The sequence below is a fragment of the Heteronotia binoei genome, chromosome 12 (genome assembly GCF_032191835.1).
Source record: "Heteronotia binoei isolate CCM8104 ecotype False Entrance Well chromosome 12, APGP_CSIRO_Hbin_v1, whole genome shotgun sequence".
NCBI classification, from domain to species: Eukaryota; Metazoa; Chordata; class Lepidosauria; order Squamata; family Gekkonidae; genus Heteronotia; species Heteronotia binoei.
The window spans coordinates 47,414,206-47,431,279 of NC_083234.1; the positions used below are offsets into that span (position 1 = coordinate 47,414,206).

At 44.7% G+C, this 17,074-nt stretch overlaps 1 protein-coding gene across 1 annotated transcript; it reads right to left on the bottom strand.

The window, feature by feature from the left end:
• Window positions 1-360: 360 nt before the first annotated feature.
• Window positions 361-14,341, bottom strand: LGI3 (leucine rich repeat LGI family member 3). The gene is made up of 8 exons (XM_060251316.1): window positions 13,865-14,341; window positions 7,887-7,958; window positions 7,189-7,260; window positions 6,492-6,563; window positions 5,338-5,409; window positions 4,330-4,499; window positions 3,357-3,521; window positions 361-1,971 (listed from the first exon to the last, which is right to left on the bottom strand). The coding sequence occupies exons 1-8, from the start codon at window positions 14,077-14,079 to the stop codon at window positions 1,154-1,156; spliced, it is 1,656 nt and encodes a 551-aa protein (XP_060107299.1). The 5' UTR covers window positions 14,080-14,341; the 3' UTR covers window positions 361-1,153.
• Between the last annotated feature and the right edge of the window lie 2,733 nt (window positions 14,342-17,074).

The following is a 17,074-nucleotide window of genomic DNA, read 5'->3' on the forward strand; positions in this document are numbered from 1 at the left end:
ACATGCCATCTGATGTAATACAGACCTATTGAGCAAAGGTTATGTACATAATTGGTTTGTATGACTTTCACAGCTGACTCCAAAAAGTACATCAGAGCATCATTTTTATACTATTTGTGCCACATGTTCATGTTGTTTAGTGGAAGAGAAACTGAATGTAAATTCTAGCCAATGTAGGTTTTACATGCACATTACAGACTGATTTAGGCACCTGGAAATGTTTTAATTTGAATAATTGGGATGTTAAATGGCTTTGTCTAGCATACAAATTTGGCACCGAAAGGATGGATTCTTCAAGCCATCCTGTGAGGACATAGAAACGTTCAGAAAAATTTCCAGACAGAAGCAGAACCCGTGTGGCCATTCAGTGGCCATCTAGCTATTCATCACATGCACACTCAATGGATCACTTCACAAAGGAAGTACACATATGCTAAATATTGTGATGAGCTTTTGGTGTGCAATTAGGTATGCATAGCTGTTCCAGTGACCAAAACTTGGCACCAAGATAGGAGTTTCAACCAAGAAAAAAAAATATGGCACTTGTTCAAATATCAGATTCTCATCATCAGACCTCAAATAGTTCATGGAAGGTCACGATTCATATTTTGGACTTTTCTTTCCGGTGAGTACAGTCCATTTTGTGTGTGGTAGGTGACTCTCCTATGCGCTCACTGACACCGAAAGAAATTTGGAGAGGGGAATGGTCAAGTAAATCCTCAGATTTTAAATCTGCACCTTAAAAATCTGCATTTCCAATTTTGAAAATCCCCTAGAAATTGTATTAATGCAAAATTTTATCCCAGCTACATTTTAGATTTTTTTAGGGGGAGGGGACATGGATATGGAGTTATAAAATCTATGAATGCATTGTTGCATAAGCACTCACACCAACAGAGCGTGTGTGTTTTTCTTTGTGTGTGTGTGTGTGTGTTGGCTCCCTTTCATACTCAGTAGAAGCCTGTGCATCACAGAGGGCATTGGTTTACTCATACGAAAGAGAGAAACATATATAGGGGAGGGTATTTAAAGGACTGTGAGGAAGCAGCTTTGCTTTGAGTGATTATAGTGCTCTGATGCCCTTCAGCAGAGGGGCAACTCATCAGGCATAATGTCTTTGTGTTTATAGGGGGAGGACAGTGATCCACCCACTCTACAAGCTGAGGTCCACCACAATATGCTTGTAGACCAATGTGTTTCCTTTGAAGCTGGGTGCTAGCAGGATATCCATGCCCTCCAAGGGAATCGGGTGGAATGCTCGCGGAGCTTGGACCGAGAGTTCCTGGAACTTGACAAACTTCTGCTTCTCTTCTTCCCAAAGGTAGATATGGGTAAAGGAGAAGTCACTGCCCAGGGCCAAGTACTGGTGCTGCGAGACTCGAAAAGGCTCCATGACCATGGAACCTCGAGAGGGCAAGGTCTGCAGCTCTGTGAATCTCAGCCCTTCCCATTTGACCACCTTGGAGTCACCAATGTAGCGGCTCAGGCACAAATAGTTGTCCCTCTTGATCCGGAAATGCTTGACCATCTGTACATCCATCACTTCTGCCACATCACCCAGGTGGACAAACTGTTTCTGCGAGCGGTTCCACTGGTAGATAATGGGCACCTGGGAGCTACTGGAGATGATGAGGCGGGGCTTGCCATCTATTTCCACATACTCCACGTCAGTGTCTCGGTGCCAAGAGTGCAGGTCTTGGTGGGAATAGAAGCCATTCTGGTTCCAGCGGTAGAGGCTGGTAGAGCCAGCTTTGGAGCTATCTGCAATGACAAAGAACCATTCACCCTCAATCTGGAAGGCTTCAATGTCATTGGGCTTTCGGATCTTCTGGCTGTCAATGTCTTGGATCTTGATGAACTTGTCAATGTTGGTGTCCCAGCGGTAGATATAGGAGCCGCCAAAGAGCTGGGCTACCACAACATACAGCTGCAACTCCGCCACAATTGGCTTGCAGTAAACAGCTGAGTGAGCTGTAATGGAGGAATTGAGAAGAGTCAGCAGATAAAAGGAAATCAGCAGCATTGTATCTTAGGCAGGTACACTTTATGACAATCTGAATGGCTACAGACATCTGGTTCAGGCTTTCTCTTATAAAGCACACTACCTGCTTTTACTTATTTTAGGCGCAAAAATGAAGCCTTGGAATCAATTTGAACGGAAGAGGTGAGTCCTCAAAAGTTCGTAATGGATGTCTGTAATGAAATACAGCTTCTATGTGTATATGTTGGCCAGTGGGCAGTGGTGGGGAAGGCAATAGCTCCAGGGTAAATTACCACCAGTCATTGCAAAACAGCAAGGACTTAATATGATCACATGTCTAATAGACAATGATGGTCCCCCAGGCAGATCAAAAATACACAGAAGCCCCACCCCGCCAGGATAACGTTCAGGTCTGCAGTTTGTCCACCTAGGTGACATGGTTCATAGATTGCTATGTTAGCCACAATGCTGGTGCACCAACTCTTTAAGAGAGCCAGTTTGGTGTAGTGGTTAAGAGCAGTGGTCTCTAATCTGGAGAACTGAGTTTGATTCCCCACTTCTCCACTTGAAGTCAGCTGGGTGACCTTGAGTCAGTCACAGCTCTCTCAGAGCTCTCTCAGCCCCACCTACCTCACAGGCAGTGTTCCCTCTAAGCTGAGTTAATGTGAGCTAGCTCACAATTTTTTAGCCTCCAGCTCACACATTCTTGTCTCAGCTCAGGAAAAATGGCCCTAGAGCAAACTAATTTATTTATGCAGTAGCTCACAACTTTAATGCCAATAGCTCACAAAGTAGAATTTTAGCTCATAAGACTCCACAGCTTACAGGGAACAGTGCTCACAGGGTGTCTGTTGTGGGGAGAGGAAGGAAGGGAGATTGTAAGTCACTCTGAGACTCCTTCAGGGTTTGAAACCAACTCTTCTTCTTCTTAATCCGTTTATTTTAAAAAAATATATCCATTTTGCCTAGAGCCAGAACTATCTGAGCCCCACCCCCTTTTTTTTTCTATCTGCCTTCTGTGGAGCCATTAGTGGGTGTAGAGGAAGCAGTCAGGCGTCTTTCTTTCTGCTGTATTTCCAAGTCCTTACTCTTCATGGCATTGATCTTGAGGCTTCACTCCACTATAGGAAATGGGAAAGATTTTTTCCAGGACTTTTTCTGTGTGTGTGTAGCAGGAACTGCTTTGCATAATAGGCCACGCACCCCTGATGTAGCCAATCCTCCAAGAGCTTACAGGGCTCTTCTTACAGGGCCTACTGTGAGCTCTTGGAGGATTGGCTATAACATGAGTATGTGTCCTAATATGCAAAGGAGTTCCTGCTACAAAAAAAGCCCTGGATTTTCCTATTATCTACCCTGCCCACTCCATCTTTACCTGGGATGCGGTCAAAGTCACGCAGCTTGCGTTCAACATAGTCCCATTTGAGGATGGTACAACTGCTGGAGCTTGGCTGGGCCAAAGCCACGTACAGGTCACTGGCATAGACAAAGGGCTCAGCAGACACAGATTGGAAGGGCAGGACCTGGTGCACCACAAAGTCTGATAAGGGAAAGATTCCAAGAAACAAAATGAAGTAATGCAGCCTAATAAGCCCATGGCTTCCTGGTCCCTTATAATCACCCCCCAGACTGTAGCTTAAAGGATGGCTGTTCACACTAAAGCTGACCCTTTGGTTTGGTATAGTGGTTAAGTGTACAGACTCTTATCTGGGAGAACCAGGTTTGATTCCCCACTCCTCCACTTACAGCTGCTGGAATGGGCTTGGGTTAGCAATAGCTATCGCAGGAGTTGTCCTTGAAAGGGCAGCTGCTGTGAGAGCCCTCTCAGTCCCACCCACCTCACAGGGTGTCTGTTATGGGGGGAGAAGATATAGAAGATTGTAAGCCACTGTAAGCCACTCTGAGTCTCTGATTCAGAGAGAAGGGTGGGGTATAAATCTGCAGTCTTCTTCTTTTTCTTCCTTATGGTCAGATCTCTTCAAATGTGCTTTATAACATTTTTGATTATGTTGGACAGAGGCCAATATAACCCATTCAAATCATGTAGTGCCAGTCAACTCACCAATAACACAGTGGGCTGCTTTTTCTACCTCAGAGATACTGTGATGGGGAAAGTTTCAGCTGCTTAATTCCTTTCTGTTTCACAGATGTTACAGGCAGCCAGAAAAAGCTGGTAAGAAATGCCGCTATGTTTTTCAAATGCCTCTTCAAACATATGTGAACTTTTTCAAGAAAGAAAGAAATGCCCACCAAATCTAAGTATTTTCCTGATTCTTATCCTGCTCTATCACTTCTGCTTCTCTCCATACTTTTGCTCCATCATCTACACACATTCCAGCCATTCCAACCTGTAGTGATGCAATCAAAATCCTTGAGTGGCAAGTCCCGGATCTTTTGCCCTTGGTACTGAGGGGGGCTACCACAGAAGGCAGCAGGTACGGTAGTGTTGGAGCTTTCCATCCACTCCACCAACCACTTGGTTTTGCAATCACAGGTCAAGGAATTGCCTCGGAGATCTCTGTTGGGGAGAGACAATTCAAGAACAGTCGCTGGAGGATTGGGAATTCTTCCCTTCAGTTCTAAAGAATAAAGTTGTACGGTCTCTGAGTATTCCCCATATATAGAAACAAGTGCTTAATCTCCATCAGGAGAGGACTGGAAAATCTGAACTGGTCACTGGTCAATCAAATGTATTTTGAGTGCATGACCACACCTGGGTTGGGTTGAGGCTTAGATGTGCTGCTGATTTGGAGTCATCTGTTCCCCAGCAGCGGCTAGAGCAATTGCGATGATTCATCAATCTGCGCAGCTCTAAATGAATTTTACTGCTGTTCCTTGCCAGTCTTGTCCTACAGGACACTTGTAGGCAGGAGTCTCTGTCTTCTCTGGGAAATTAACTCATTACCATTAACTCTGTATCATAAGTTCTAGGAGAATAAAGGGATCACACCTTACTGGTGAACTCTGCATAACTTTCCCTCACATGCACCAAATGATACTGCCCTTGCTTTTGCAGTTTATTGGACACCTCATTTTCAGGCCAATGATCATGCTAAATGTCCTTGCATACATATCACAGACAAAAAGACAAATGTAAACCCAGTCATTTTACAGTACATAGTATGTACATTTGTTTAGCATATATCTGAATTGTAACATGTGGGACACAATCTTCTGTTTTCCCCAGGCCCTTGCATTACTTAAGTTGCAGAACCTTTGGGGTACAATTATAGGTCAGTTGTTTTTTGGTGAATTTGCATAATTTGCCCTGATTCTGGGAAGTAAAGCACACAACAGCTGTGGATCTTCACATTCTAAAGGTAAATTACTAAAAACAAGGTAAGGGAAAACCTTACAAATCACTTAGGATGTCCAACGGCTTCAAGAGGTCTCTGGGCAGCGTCTGCAGATTGTTGTGGGCCAAAGATCTGAAAGAAAGAAAGAAAGAAAGAAAGAAAGAAAGAAAGAAAGAAAGAAAGAAAGAAAGAAAGAAAGAAAGAAAGAAAGAGGCAGACCTGAGCTGAATGCTTGCCCATTATTTTTTCAAAGTGAAAGAAGTACTTTGTGAAACTGGAGGCAGAAATATTCCCTGAAACCCCACCCCAAACATGCAAACATTCACCATTTCTCAAAGTTGTGTATAGGTATTGTCTTCCCTGTCTACTGCTGCTGGTTCTTCAGTGCAATTTTCCTCTTGGTTGGGGCTTCTTTCTTCCTTGCAGAGTGATCCTACCCAGTCAGCAATCACACAGCAAATGTGAAGTCATCTCAACACTACACAGCCAATCAGATGCATCACTGAGGGCAAACCTAGCCAACTAGGAGGACAAGGGAAACAGGCACCTTTTCATGCTGATGAAAAGTTCACAGAAAACAGTCTCCCCTTTCAGCTCAGTTCAAGGAGAACCACTGTCATCATAACAAGAGATCGAGGACTTGATTTGCATAATTTCTTAAAGACATGGGGAGGAGCATCACACTATGTGGGGCTGCCTCCTCACCAGTAGATAATGTGCTCAGCCCCCTTCATCTCAGCTCCTGAGATTTCCTACACATTCCTAATCCAATAATCATAGCCATAAGAGCTGAACTGAACTCAGATGGAATATGCAGGATAAAGTCAAGGCCATAAGCAGAATGTTTAGTTTCTATTCCAGGGGAATCTCCAATTGGACCTCTTTAGTTTCTCCCATAGACATGCATAGTTTTCCAAGACCTCTCTTGATGCACCACTGTGGTGCAGGGCAACCCAGCTCTCCACACTGATCCTGGATGACCTCTCTCTCACGAGCAGAGATCCTGCAGCAGCATGCAATGCGTCTGTGCTCAAAGCACAGAGGCGGCAGGCAACCCTTGGGGGCCTTGCAATACAAAAGCTGTCCCTTCCTCCAGACAGATTGACAGGCGTTATGCTAATCTCACTGGTATGTTACACACTAACTAGTCATACACCCTTTAGCTTATGCTCCAGGCTCACGCAAAGTATGCTTCTGCGCCAGTGCTAACTCACAGGTGCGTCAGGGATTTGAGCCCACGGAAGGTGTTTTTTGACAGAGACCGGATGTCATTGTTCTCGATGAACCTGAGGGCAAAGAACAAAATGTCGTCTTACTGCTCTGTGCCTTGATGCTGCTTGAGGAATCTTCTTGCTCCACAGAGGGACATCTGTCCTTCCACCCCAATCACAACAAGGTGTACACGCTGCCTATATGCCAACACTTCCCTGGCAGGACTCTCAGAGCTGATCTCCTTTGGCAGGGTCTCGGCTGGATTCCCTCTGCTGCCTTACTGGCACACTCTCCCTTGCACCTGCTCTCTATACCAGCCTTGGATGTGCATGGCCACCCTCTCCTCCCTTGCCTTTTGGCTCCTAGGCCACTGCAGCACTTCCCCCCTCCAGATAAATGGCTATCTGGAGGCATAAGTGGTAGTAAAAATTAAAATGCCCGGAAGCTGCTTGCAAAGCACTTCTTGCAAGGCTTAATACCCTTAGGACATCTATCTTATCCCCCTCAAGATCAGTCCCCTCAAGGAGCAGAATATCCCTCTTCCTTCCTACCCTTCACAGAATATCCCTATTCTTCTAGCCCACAGTAGCATCTGCTTTGCCACTTAGCAGCCCTCCCTGCCCAGTCATCATGCCAACTTTACACCATCCCCTCTCTGCTTTGACTGGGTGCTAGACAAAGACTCCCCGTTGTTCATACAGGTATTGCAGGTGCGGGAGTCCCATGAAGGCATTGTCCCCAATCAAGGTGAACTTGTTGGAGTTCAGCAGCCTGCAAAGGGAAAAAAGAGAAGGTGTTAAAGTGGTGACATTAGATACAAAAGGGATCACTAACCACCCACCACCACCACCAGGATCATGTTCTCATTTTGTTTAAAGTTTCCTTTGGAAGAATCAGGAGGCTCAAGGCAGTTTAAGACAACAGAGTTCTACAGTTAAAACAAAATGGATCTATAAAAGAATACCCTAAAAATAAGCAGGCACAACATTTTACACATGCAGCAAAATGTTCTACAAAAAAAGCCCTGATTATACCCTTAAAATCAGAGTAAATTACAGTAAGTAGACAGAAACTTGTTTTTAATTTAATAATAATATCTCCTACTCCAGCTGAGTGAATTTAGTGATCTGCACCCTAATACCAGGAATACTGGGCTCTTTGTTAGTCTTTCTTGCCCCACTAGGAGGGGATCTAGTCTCCCCCCCACCGCTTACTATTGCTGGCCAGTGAAAGCATATGTTCTAAAGCAATCTGAGAAAGAATGAGCCCTTCCATCAGTTGCTGCAACAAGTAGAGTGGGTGCTGCCCTATGAAGCCATTCCCCTAGTAAGACTAGATATGGACTAATTCCCAAACCCTCCATTCCAAGAACACCCCAGTGAGAGTGAAGAACATACAGGAACTGCAGAAATGGAAGGTGAGCAAAGGCGCCTTCTTTGATTTCGCTGAATGCTGCATTTATCAGTGTCCTGCAAAAGAGAAGGAAACAGTAAGCGAGATGCAAGAGATAGGGGAGAAGATTTATCCTGTCACAAGGAAGCATTTGAACTTCAAAAGTGTTGATATAGCAAGGCTGAGACTGAATACATCCCTAATCCACAGAACGTTGGCATCATAAGTAGTAGTAATAGTAGTAATAACAACAGCAACAAGTGCATAGTTTGTGTTCAACATAGAACACTGGTGTGATGGTGTAGGATATAGATCTACCTACAAAATTACATTGCATCTTTGCCAGTTTAACTTTCACAAAGAATCCCAGGATCTGTACTTTGGTCAAGGTACAGAGAAATGTTCTCAGCTTTCTATCACACCTTGAACTCTAATAATAATAATAATAATAATAAATTTTATTTATATCCCGCCCTCCCCACCTCGGCAGGCTCAGGGCGGCTAACAACATTTTATAAAAACATACAATAGTAGATAAAAACCTTTAGATTTAACAATATAAAACATTAAGCTTAATAACATTAAAACCAATCCAATAAGTACAGTTATTCAGCGGTATAGGTCTTCAAACTGCATTGGCAGATCTTTAATTACCGATCTTCTTAGCAGTCCAAGTGTGCAAGTTTAAAAAGGGTGGTCTTGCAGGCCCTGCGGAACTGATCAAGGTTCCGCAGGGCACGCACCTCCTCGGGGAGTCGTTTCCATAGGGTAGGGGCCGCGATTGAAAATGCCCGTGCTCTAGTATTCTGGTATTTAATCTCCTTCGGCCCAGGAATGGTCATTAGGTTTTTCCCGGCTGACCTCAGTGCTCTCTGGGGTTCATATGGGGAAAGACGGTCCCTCAGGTAGGCAGGTCCTCGGCCATATAAGGCTTTAAAGGTAATGACCAACACTTTGTACTGGACCCGGTATATAATCGGCAGCCAGTGCAGTTCACATAGCCCCGTGAACTCTACTACCCTCAAGAGAGGGAATCACTGGTTAATCCATAGTGCTGATGCTCCTGTTGTGAAATTTCTTGTACAAACAGGGGCAGACTGGGATGTTACGATCACCTAGGAACAATCTGAGCCCCCTTTAAAAGGTCCACAACATTATTAATTTTAGTCATATTTAGGAGTTTATTTATTTAAAGGTCCATCATAATCTGAGACTCTAAACTGTGGTTTACTTAGTTTGCACATGAATCCAGTTCTGGGGTGTAAATCTGTGTGGAAGTAGAGACTACAGTTTTCTAAGAATTCTTAGCACATAACTACTTGACCCCCAGGACTCTCCAAGGAAAGCTGTGAGTGTTAAAATGGAATAAAAGTTCTGCAAATGTAGTTTTGATAGGGGTCTTGGATGCCATTCTTGTCAGTGTATAAATTACAACTGCCCCAACTCAAGCAAAGTTATTTCCAGTATCTTGTAATCACCAGCTGTCAAGAACCATCAGTACATATTTGAGTATCTTCTAATCATCTGCTCCTGTCATCTCCTCACCTAAGTGACTTTCTCAGTCCTGCATCACCCCACCTCCATTATATCCGTCTGATAATGGTGCACTCGCTCTCTCTCACACACACACTCATGCACATACATGCACAGCTTGCTCACGAATGGGAGCTCAGCACAGCTAATGAATTGCACCTACTACACAATCCCTGCAGGGGGGGTATGTATTGAAAGATCTCTCCATTTGCTGTGATTAATGAGGGCTAGCTGGAGAAGGGCTCAGAAACCACTTAAACAAATCAATGCAGGCATCAACATTGGCCAGCAGACAGATCTAGCCAGTACAGTTTGAGAGAAAGCAAGCAACAGGAACTGCCAGAGTATCAGAAATTCCTGATAAGAGATATGGAGGGGGTCAATTTGCAGGATTTGCTGCTTAAAGGGAGATGAAGTTCATTTTATGGTCTTCCACAGACTTTGGAGGCTTGCTGGATGAAACTCAATTAGTTTATCCTTTAAAAGAAGTGTTGAACTGAAATAAGGCTACATCCCTGCAGCAAGCTCCCTCCTCCAATAGCATGCAGATGCTGAAGAGCTGCCACCATCAATCTCCAGGTGGGGCCTAAGGATCTCCTGGAATTATAACTGATATCCAGACTGCAGAGATCAGTTCCTCTGAAGAAAACGACAGCTGTATGGGTACAAACTATACCCACAATGGACACCCAACCCAGCAACCATCATAGGTAGGGTACAGAACCACAAAAGCTGCCCATCCTGTGTGAGGGGAGCCATTATGTGCTTTCTTGGAAACACAGGAGCAGCCACAGGGCAGAGGCTCCTATGTCACTAAGGTATCATTTAAATTGTGTCCAAGACCTTCTGCAGAATAACAGTGCAACGAGATGAGATGTAAGTGAATGGGATCATATTTTTGCATTTAAAAAAAAATCTGTACTCCAAAAGAAACAGGACAGCAGTCAGGGTTGCAGCCTCCCTCCCAGATATGTTGTTTATTTACTTGCAGGGGGTTTTTGACATGGAAAGCATTCAACCCTTTGTATGGCTCCAAACCATATCTACAATGATATCCTCTCCATCTGCAGTTTCAAGTGGTACAGTCCAGCCTGGCACTGCAGGATGATACTACCCCATTTCGCTGCTTGTACAGACTTCTCCCAAGCTACTCAGAATGTGGTGATAGAATCTTGGACAACACCATTTCAGTACTCCTTGTTTGGAGAGGTTAATGTATTGTTTTGTTTCCACATGCAGAGGTATCCTCTTACATGAAGCAAACCCACTTAGTAGCCATTGGCACTCACCAGTGTTCCCTGGCACCTGCCCACTTTCTTTCCTGGTACCCCACTTTCTGGCCTCTTCCTGATCCCTTTCCCCTTTCCTCTCCTTCTCTTTGTCCTCCCCCACCATGTCCACATCACCTCCTTTTCTACTGTTTCCTTTGACAGTGTCCACCTTCCTTCCCCTTCCACTGCCCAACTTTTGTCCTTGATCTACCCTACATCATTTCTCCAGCTAGCTTTGAGGTATGCAAAAGGTAATGGGAGGATAGCGGGGTTCTGGTCTAGCTTCATCTTGTGAAGCTGGGTAGTAGCTGCAGAATAAAAGGGAAAGAATGCCTGAGCTCTCAGCTAAACTTTGTCTTCATGGAGACAGTGGGCTGCTTGAAGCTATTTCACCAGTATTTCATTCCATTCACCACTGAAACTATATCACTCCATTCACCTCACCACTATCCTGTGGATTGATAATAAATATCATATATACATAAAAATAAGTTATTTCACCACAATGAGAGCTTTAATGCCAGCAGAAATGAAAGGGTTTCCCACAAAATGAAAAGGAGCTATTAGAAGAGCCAAAAGATATCCAGTAGAGGTGGGGGAGTAGGGTTGCTGGATCTGGGTTGGGAAATATCTGAAGATTTTGTAGGTAGACCTGAGGAGAGGAAAGTTTGGGGAGGGGAGGGACTTGAATAGGGCATAATGCTATAGAGCCCACCTTCCAAAGTGACCATTTTCTCCAGGTGAACTGATCTTGGCCACCTGAAGCTCCTTTGTAATCCCAGGAAATCTCCAGCCACCACCTGGAGAGCCAGTTTGGTGTAGTGGCTAAGTGTGCAGACTCTTATCTGGGAGAACTGGGTTTGATTCCCCACTCCTCCACTTGCACCTGCTGGAATGGCCTTGGGTCAGCCATAGCTTTTGTAAGAGTTGTCCTTGAAAGGGCAGCTGCTATGAAAGCTCTTTCAACTCCACCTACCTCACAGGGTGTCTATTGTGGGGGCGGGGGGGTAAAGGAGATTGTGACCGCTCTGAGACTCTGAGATTCAGAGTGTAGGGCAAATACAAATTCAATATCATCTTCTTCTTCTGGAGACTGGCAACCCTAGCCCAGAGAAGGATGACTTATGCTACCCCTATTCCAGCTAGGAAAACCTTCCCTGCCCTCTTAGTGCCTGCCACATCCAGAATAATTTCTCTCATATTCACCCCCACAAACTCTCCAACACACAACCACAAAATCCACCAAACAGACTTATGGACTCCCCAGTATTAAATTCAGCTGGATTCACCCATTTGCAGACTTTCATAGGATGGCAAAGGCTATTCACCACATTTTTTTTCAATTGCACTTAAGTAATTACTATCTGAAAGTTTCTTTGGCCCTTACAAAGACTGAAATTTTACTTTTTAAAAAAAGTGAATGTTTAATGGAACTGAAACTATTTTTTCAAAAAATTATGGGGGAGATTTAGGTGGCACCCAATGTCTTTTTTTCAGAATTGCAAACATGCCCAGAGGGATCAACAAGGACAGCAAACCCTTTAGTAAACTGTCACCATGAATGGCCTATTGTATGCCTCTTTCTCCAATAGCTATTTTATTACACACATATTTTAAAAATGTTGTTGTTGTTAGGTCGCACAGTCGAGTCTGACTCTTTGAGACCCCATGGACAAAGTCACGCCAGGCCCTCCTGTCTTTCACCATCCTCCAAAGTCTGCTCAAATTTGTGTTAGTTACATTAGTAATGCTGTTCAGCCATCTCATCTTTTGCCATCCCCTTCTTCTTTTGCCTTCTGTCTTTCCCAGCATCAGTTCTTCTCCAGTGAGTGCTCCCTTCTCATTTGGTGGCCAAAGTATATGAGCTTCGGCTTCTGCATCTGACTTTCCAGGGAACAGTCAGGGTTGATTTCCCTTAAAAATGAGGAAGCACTAAAAAAGATGCAGTTTGAATTGGTGCAGTTGGACATTTTGCCACCTCCACTTATTGGCTCACTCAGATTTAGGTGTGAGATAAGCACCCATAGAATAGCCCTAATTGACACCGTAGTGTTAGATTTACTGAAAATGGGAAAATATTTTGCCAGGCGTAGGAGCTTCGGGATCTGATTTACAAATTTCCCTTGAATCTCCTCTGGTTCCTCATTTTCCATCTCTGAAGCCACTTCTTAACACAGACTTTCAGCCAAGCTTGTGGTCAGAATTAGGCTGCTGCAGCTTCCTCTGAGGCATCTGTGTACCACCTATTACCCACAGGTATGCCAGGATCCAGCTTCATAAGGGTCAAGCATTCCCTTTTGTGTACTTATGCACATGCGCCCGTATTTCCTATTTGTCTATCTGTGTTTATCCACCACATGGGACACTTTACATATGCATACTCACATGTTCAGTGATGCAGTAATAAGTACTTACAAATGTACATAGCATTTGCATGTGTTCAAAGGACATGCATGGCCTCAAAAAAATCTGTACAACAGACTTCTACAGTAGGCTAGTATTGTTCTTTCCACCATTATGGGGGACTGTCTGGTGCTGAGACAATACTGGCAAACTGAATGTGTGCCTAAAGCCAAGATGCAACCAGATCTCAGTATTTTGCAGGCTTGCTCTGAAAGGCTGAAGATAGACAATCATTTTAAAGAGATGTGACAGCACTTCGCCAAAGCCGTTGCTCTGCTTCCTTTTCCCCATCCTCCCATCATCATTGATCAATTGATATCAATGCATGTGTGAACTAGCAAAGCTTTGTATAGCCACAGAGTTCCTGTAACATCTCACATACTCCAACTCACAGATTACCTTTTCACCCTGCAAGCTCTGTAATCAGCTTCCTTTTCCCTAGGAACAAATCAGTCATTACCCAACTGCAAAGTAACTCCTGAAAACAAGCTGCCACATGACAACCCAACACTCTGAAAAACTCTGGACTGATGCTCCCAGCAAGTGTTGCAGATCTAGCCCACCCCACCTCAGTCTAACCTCATCTCTCCACCTGCTGGCTCCAGACCCAATGGCCTCTACCCTCAACAATCTGACCTCCACTAGGGTGACCACTTCTCTTTGTAGCTATCTACAAGCACCAGCAACACCCCCCACACACACACACCACCATGCATACATATGCATACATACTTCCCAGTTTGTCTCTGCTAGTGATTTCCAGATTTGCCACTTACAGTGAAATGACATCCCGGGGCAGATTCTTGGGTATGCTCTTCGAGTCCACACAGAAGGCAGTATCTCTCGTGCAAGAACAGCTGGGGGGGCAAGGGGGTGGTCTCGGGGCTCGCCGGGAGCTGGCAGGCAGCCAAAAACAGGCCAGGCCCAGCAGGCAGAAGAGAAGAAGAGATCCCCTCAGGGAGGTTTTCCCCAATGGCTGCAGCTCAGTCATGGCCTTTTCCTGGCCTCTTTCTCCTCTCGTAGTGAAGAGAACCCCCTCCAACTCTCTGTCAAGGAGTTTCCCCAGGGAAAACCAGCAGTTGTAGCTGCTGCTGCTGCTGCAGCCACCAAACAGGATGCTCTTTCGACTTCTCTCTTTTCTCCTCCACAGACAACCTCTGTGTGTTTTCAGGCTGCCGCTGAAGCCAGACTGGCAGGCTGCTACATACAGCAGCCTTGTGCGTGGGGTGGAGGGGGAGGCAGAGCACCAGGCTTCTGAGTGATGGGGGAGAATGAGAGCATTGCTAAGGATGCAGCCCTACCATGGGGATTGTCACTAAGGGGGTGGAGAAGAAACAAGAGGCAGGCTGCATATGGAACAGTATACAGCTGCTCAGAATAGCTGTAGCCATCAGAAGCGGTCCAAGATGCCTTATCCAGGGTGGAATGAAGAGGATAAAAGATGCAAGCATCAGAATTTTTAAAATACTGGAAAATTAAGACCACATTTTTAAAGTGCGGGACAGATTCTAGTTGAAAGCCCTACACATTTTTGGAAAGGTTTTTAGCTGGTCTCAGAAGGCCTGTCAAGAGGGGATGAAGTATAACTCCTAGAAGAGTTTCAAAGTCTACACCTGGTCACCAAGAGGGCCTTCACTAGAGTTCCCTTTAACTCTCAGTGTAGATAGTAAACAGTAGAGGGAACAATTGAGAACCTTAAGGAGCCCATAAACTAAAGGCGAAGGGACAGAAGACCACTGGCACTGCTTTCGGCCTTCTGCCCCCCAGAAAGGACCAAAATTTCTCCAACACAACACCATCCATCTATTTATACCAGGTGATACTAAAGGATAATGTGGTTGATAGTATGAGACTGTTGAGAGATCCAGGACAACCAGCAGGTCACTCTTCCTTTGTTAGTAAGCTAGCATATGAGAGTGACCATATATGAATTAAGCTAACATGTTTAAGTCATATTTTATTGGACTGCTAGTCCTGAGAAATATATAGGTACACATTGCGGGGGGGGGGGGGGGGATTCTGTCCCAGTGAACAAATGTCATTTCAAAGATGCACATTATGAGCTACTCCATGCCAATGTTTGTCATAGAATATCACTTTTAAACTTGTATAGGTGTGTGATTTCTCCAGTGTTCACTCCAGTAAACAAACTATTTCTCAAATTGAAAAAAAGCAGAGTTCATATTTGAAGTACAAAAAATACAACTCCTAATGTTGGTCAGTGAAATTTGTCAAAATCTCTTGAGGGGGGAACGGAGAGAAGCTGAAAAACAAGTTGATTTAGTCACAGGAAATTCTCACAAACGGTACATTAGTGCCTCTATTTTGGGTGCCTAGAGAAAAGCTGTAGGAAAAGACTACAGCACCTCACTTGGGAACCCTTTTGCAGTGATGGTTGCCAACCTCCATGTAGGGCCTAGAGATCTCCCAGAATTACAATTGATCACCAGATGACTACAGAGATCAGTTCCCCTAGAGAAAATAGCTGCATTGGAGGGTGGCCTCTATGGCATTAAACTCTGCTGAGGTCTCTTCCCTCATTGAACCCCATCTTTCTCAGGCTCTGCCCCCAAATCTCCAGAAATTCACAACTCATAGTTGGCAACCCTAGCTGCAGTGAAAACAAACTGTCCTCCACTCTTCAACTGGCTAAACTGTCCCTAACAGGAATTCCACAGGGGCTAAGTGCTTTTGTGTAGAGATGCCCGATAACTCCTAGTGTCTCTGCAACACTCAGCCCCTCCTACCCATAAACACGTCAAAACAATGAGCATTGTGTTAGTCACAGATAAACAATATTGCACAAAAGCCGGTAACAGGCACAATCTCTGCATCTCACCCTGCTGCTGCTCCCCCATCCCTCCCTGCCCCCAACCTTTTGTGCTGCCTCATCTCTTTCATCCCCAGTGATCCTAGCAGGTTCAAGTGGCTGTCAAATAATTTATGGCACACGAGCTGCCTGTGAGCGCTGAGTGTGGCACGGTCACAAACAACTCTCGTTCCAGGCACAGCTGAGTCCCAGACAACAAAAGGCAAAGGGTACGAAGGCCATTCTTAGCCTCTTGGAGAAGGGCCGGGATGGTCACGAGCAAACAAGACGCAGGCCCTCCCAAGAAGAACAGGACTTGTGCCATCCTCTGCAGGGGAGAGAATATACACATCTCAGGGAGGACACAGCAGGGAGAGAATAAAGCAGATTATCCAGACAGACAGCGGCTTCAAAGTGCATTTCTATCACATGTAACCCTCCTGTGGATCATCATGATTTAAAGGCAGCAGCATAATGGATAGGGAAGGATAACTTTCTCCCTTCCCCTGTCTCATGCACATTTGCTATTTGCAGGCTGAACTCTGGCATAAGACCGCATCCACACACATTAGGCATTATGCTGCTGTAGTATTGTGTAATGTGGTGCTATAGCAGTAATTCACAACTGTCTTTTACCTGCATGAACAAGATAATCCAAGAGGTAAATGGTCACTGTAGTACAATAACATAATATCCAAAGATAAGTGAAATCTTTCAGTCATGACGTTATGCTCTTGTGTACTTCCCACTCATTGCAAAAAAGAAAATACAGAATTTCCTGGGGAAATGTGCCCGAAATATTTATGGAGGCACTGTTTGGATTTTCTGCCTCAGGAGTCAAAATTTTCCTTCCACCAATGAAGACAAACACTGCCACTTGTTTCATATTGCTTCCTTCAATTGGGTCTAACTGTCATTTCAACAGGGGACAACCAAACGCCTGCAGGTTCAGCTAACTGGTTGTTCACCAGTCATGAACAGGGAGCTAGCTATCCAGCAATGAATTTGCTGTTTGTGAACAGTTCAGACCTGTTTGTCAGGTTACATTTCTCAAGCATTCAGACAGCAATTGGCAATGTTTATACGTGTACCTTCTCACTGAGCATGATGGTAGTCCTACTTCCCCCCCCTTTCCTACACATCTGTCACCAACAGACCTGTTGTCTCTTCCTGCAGC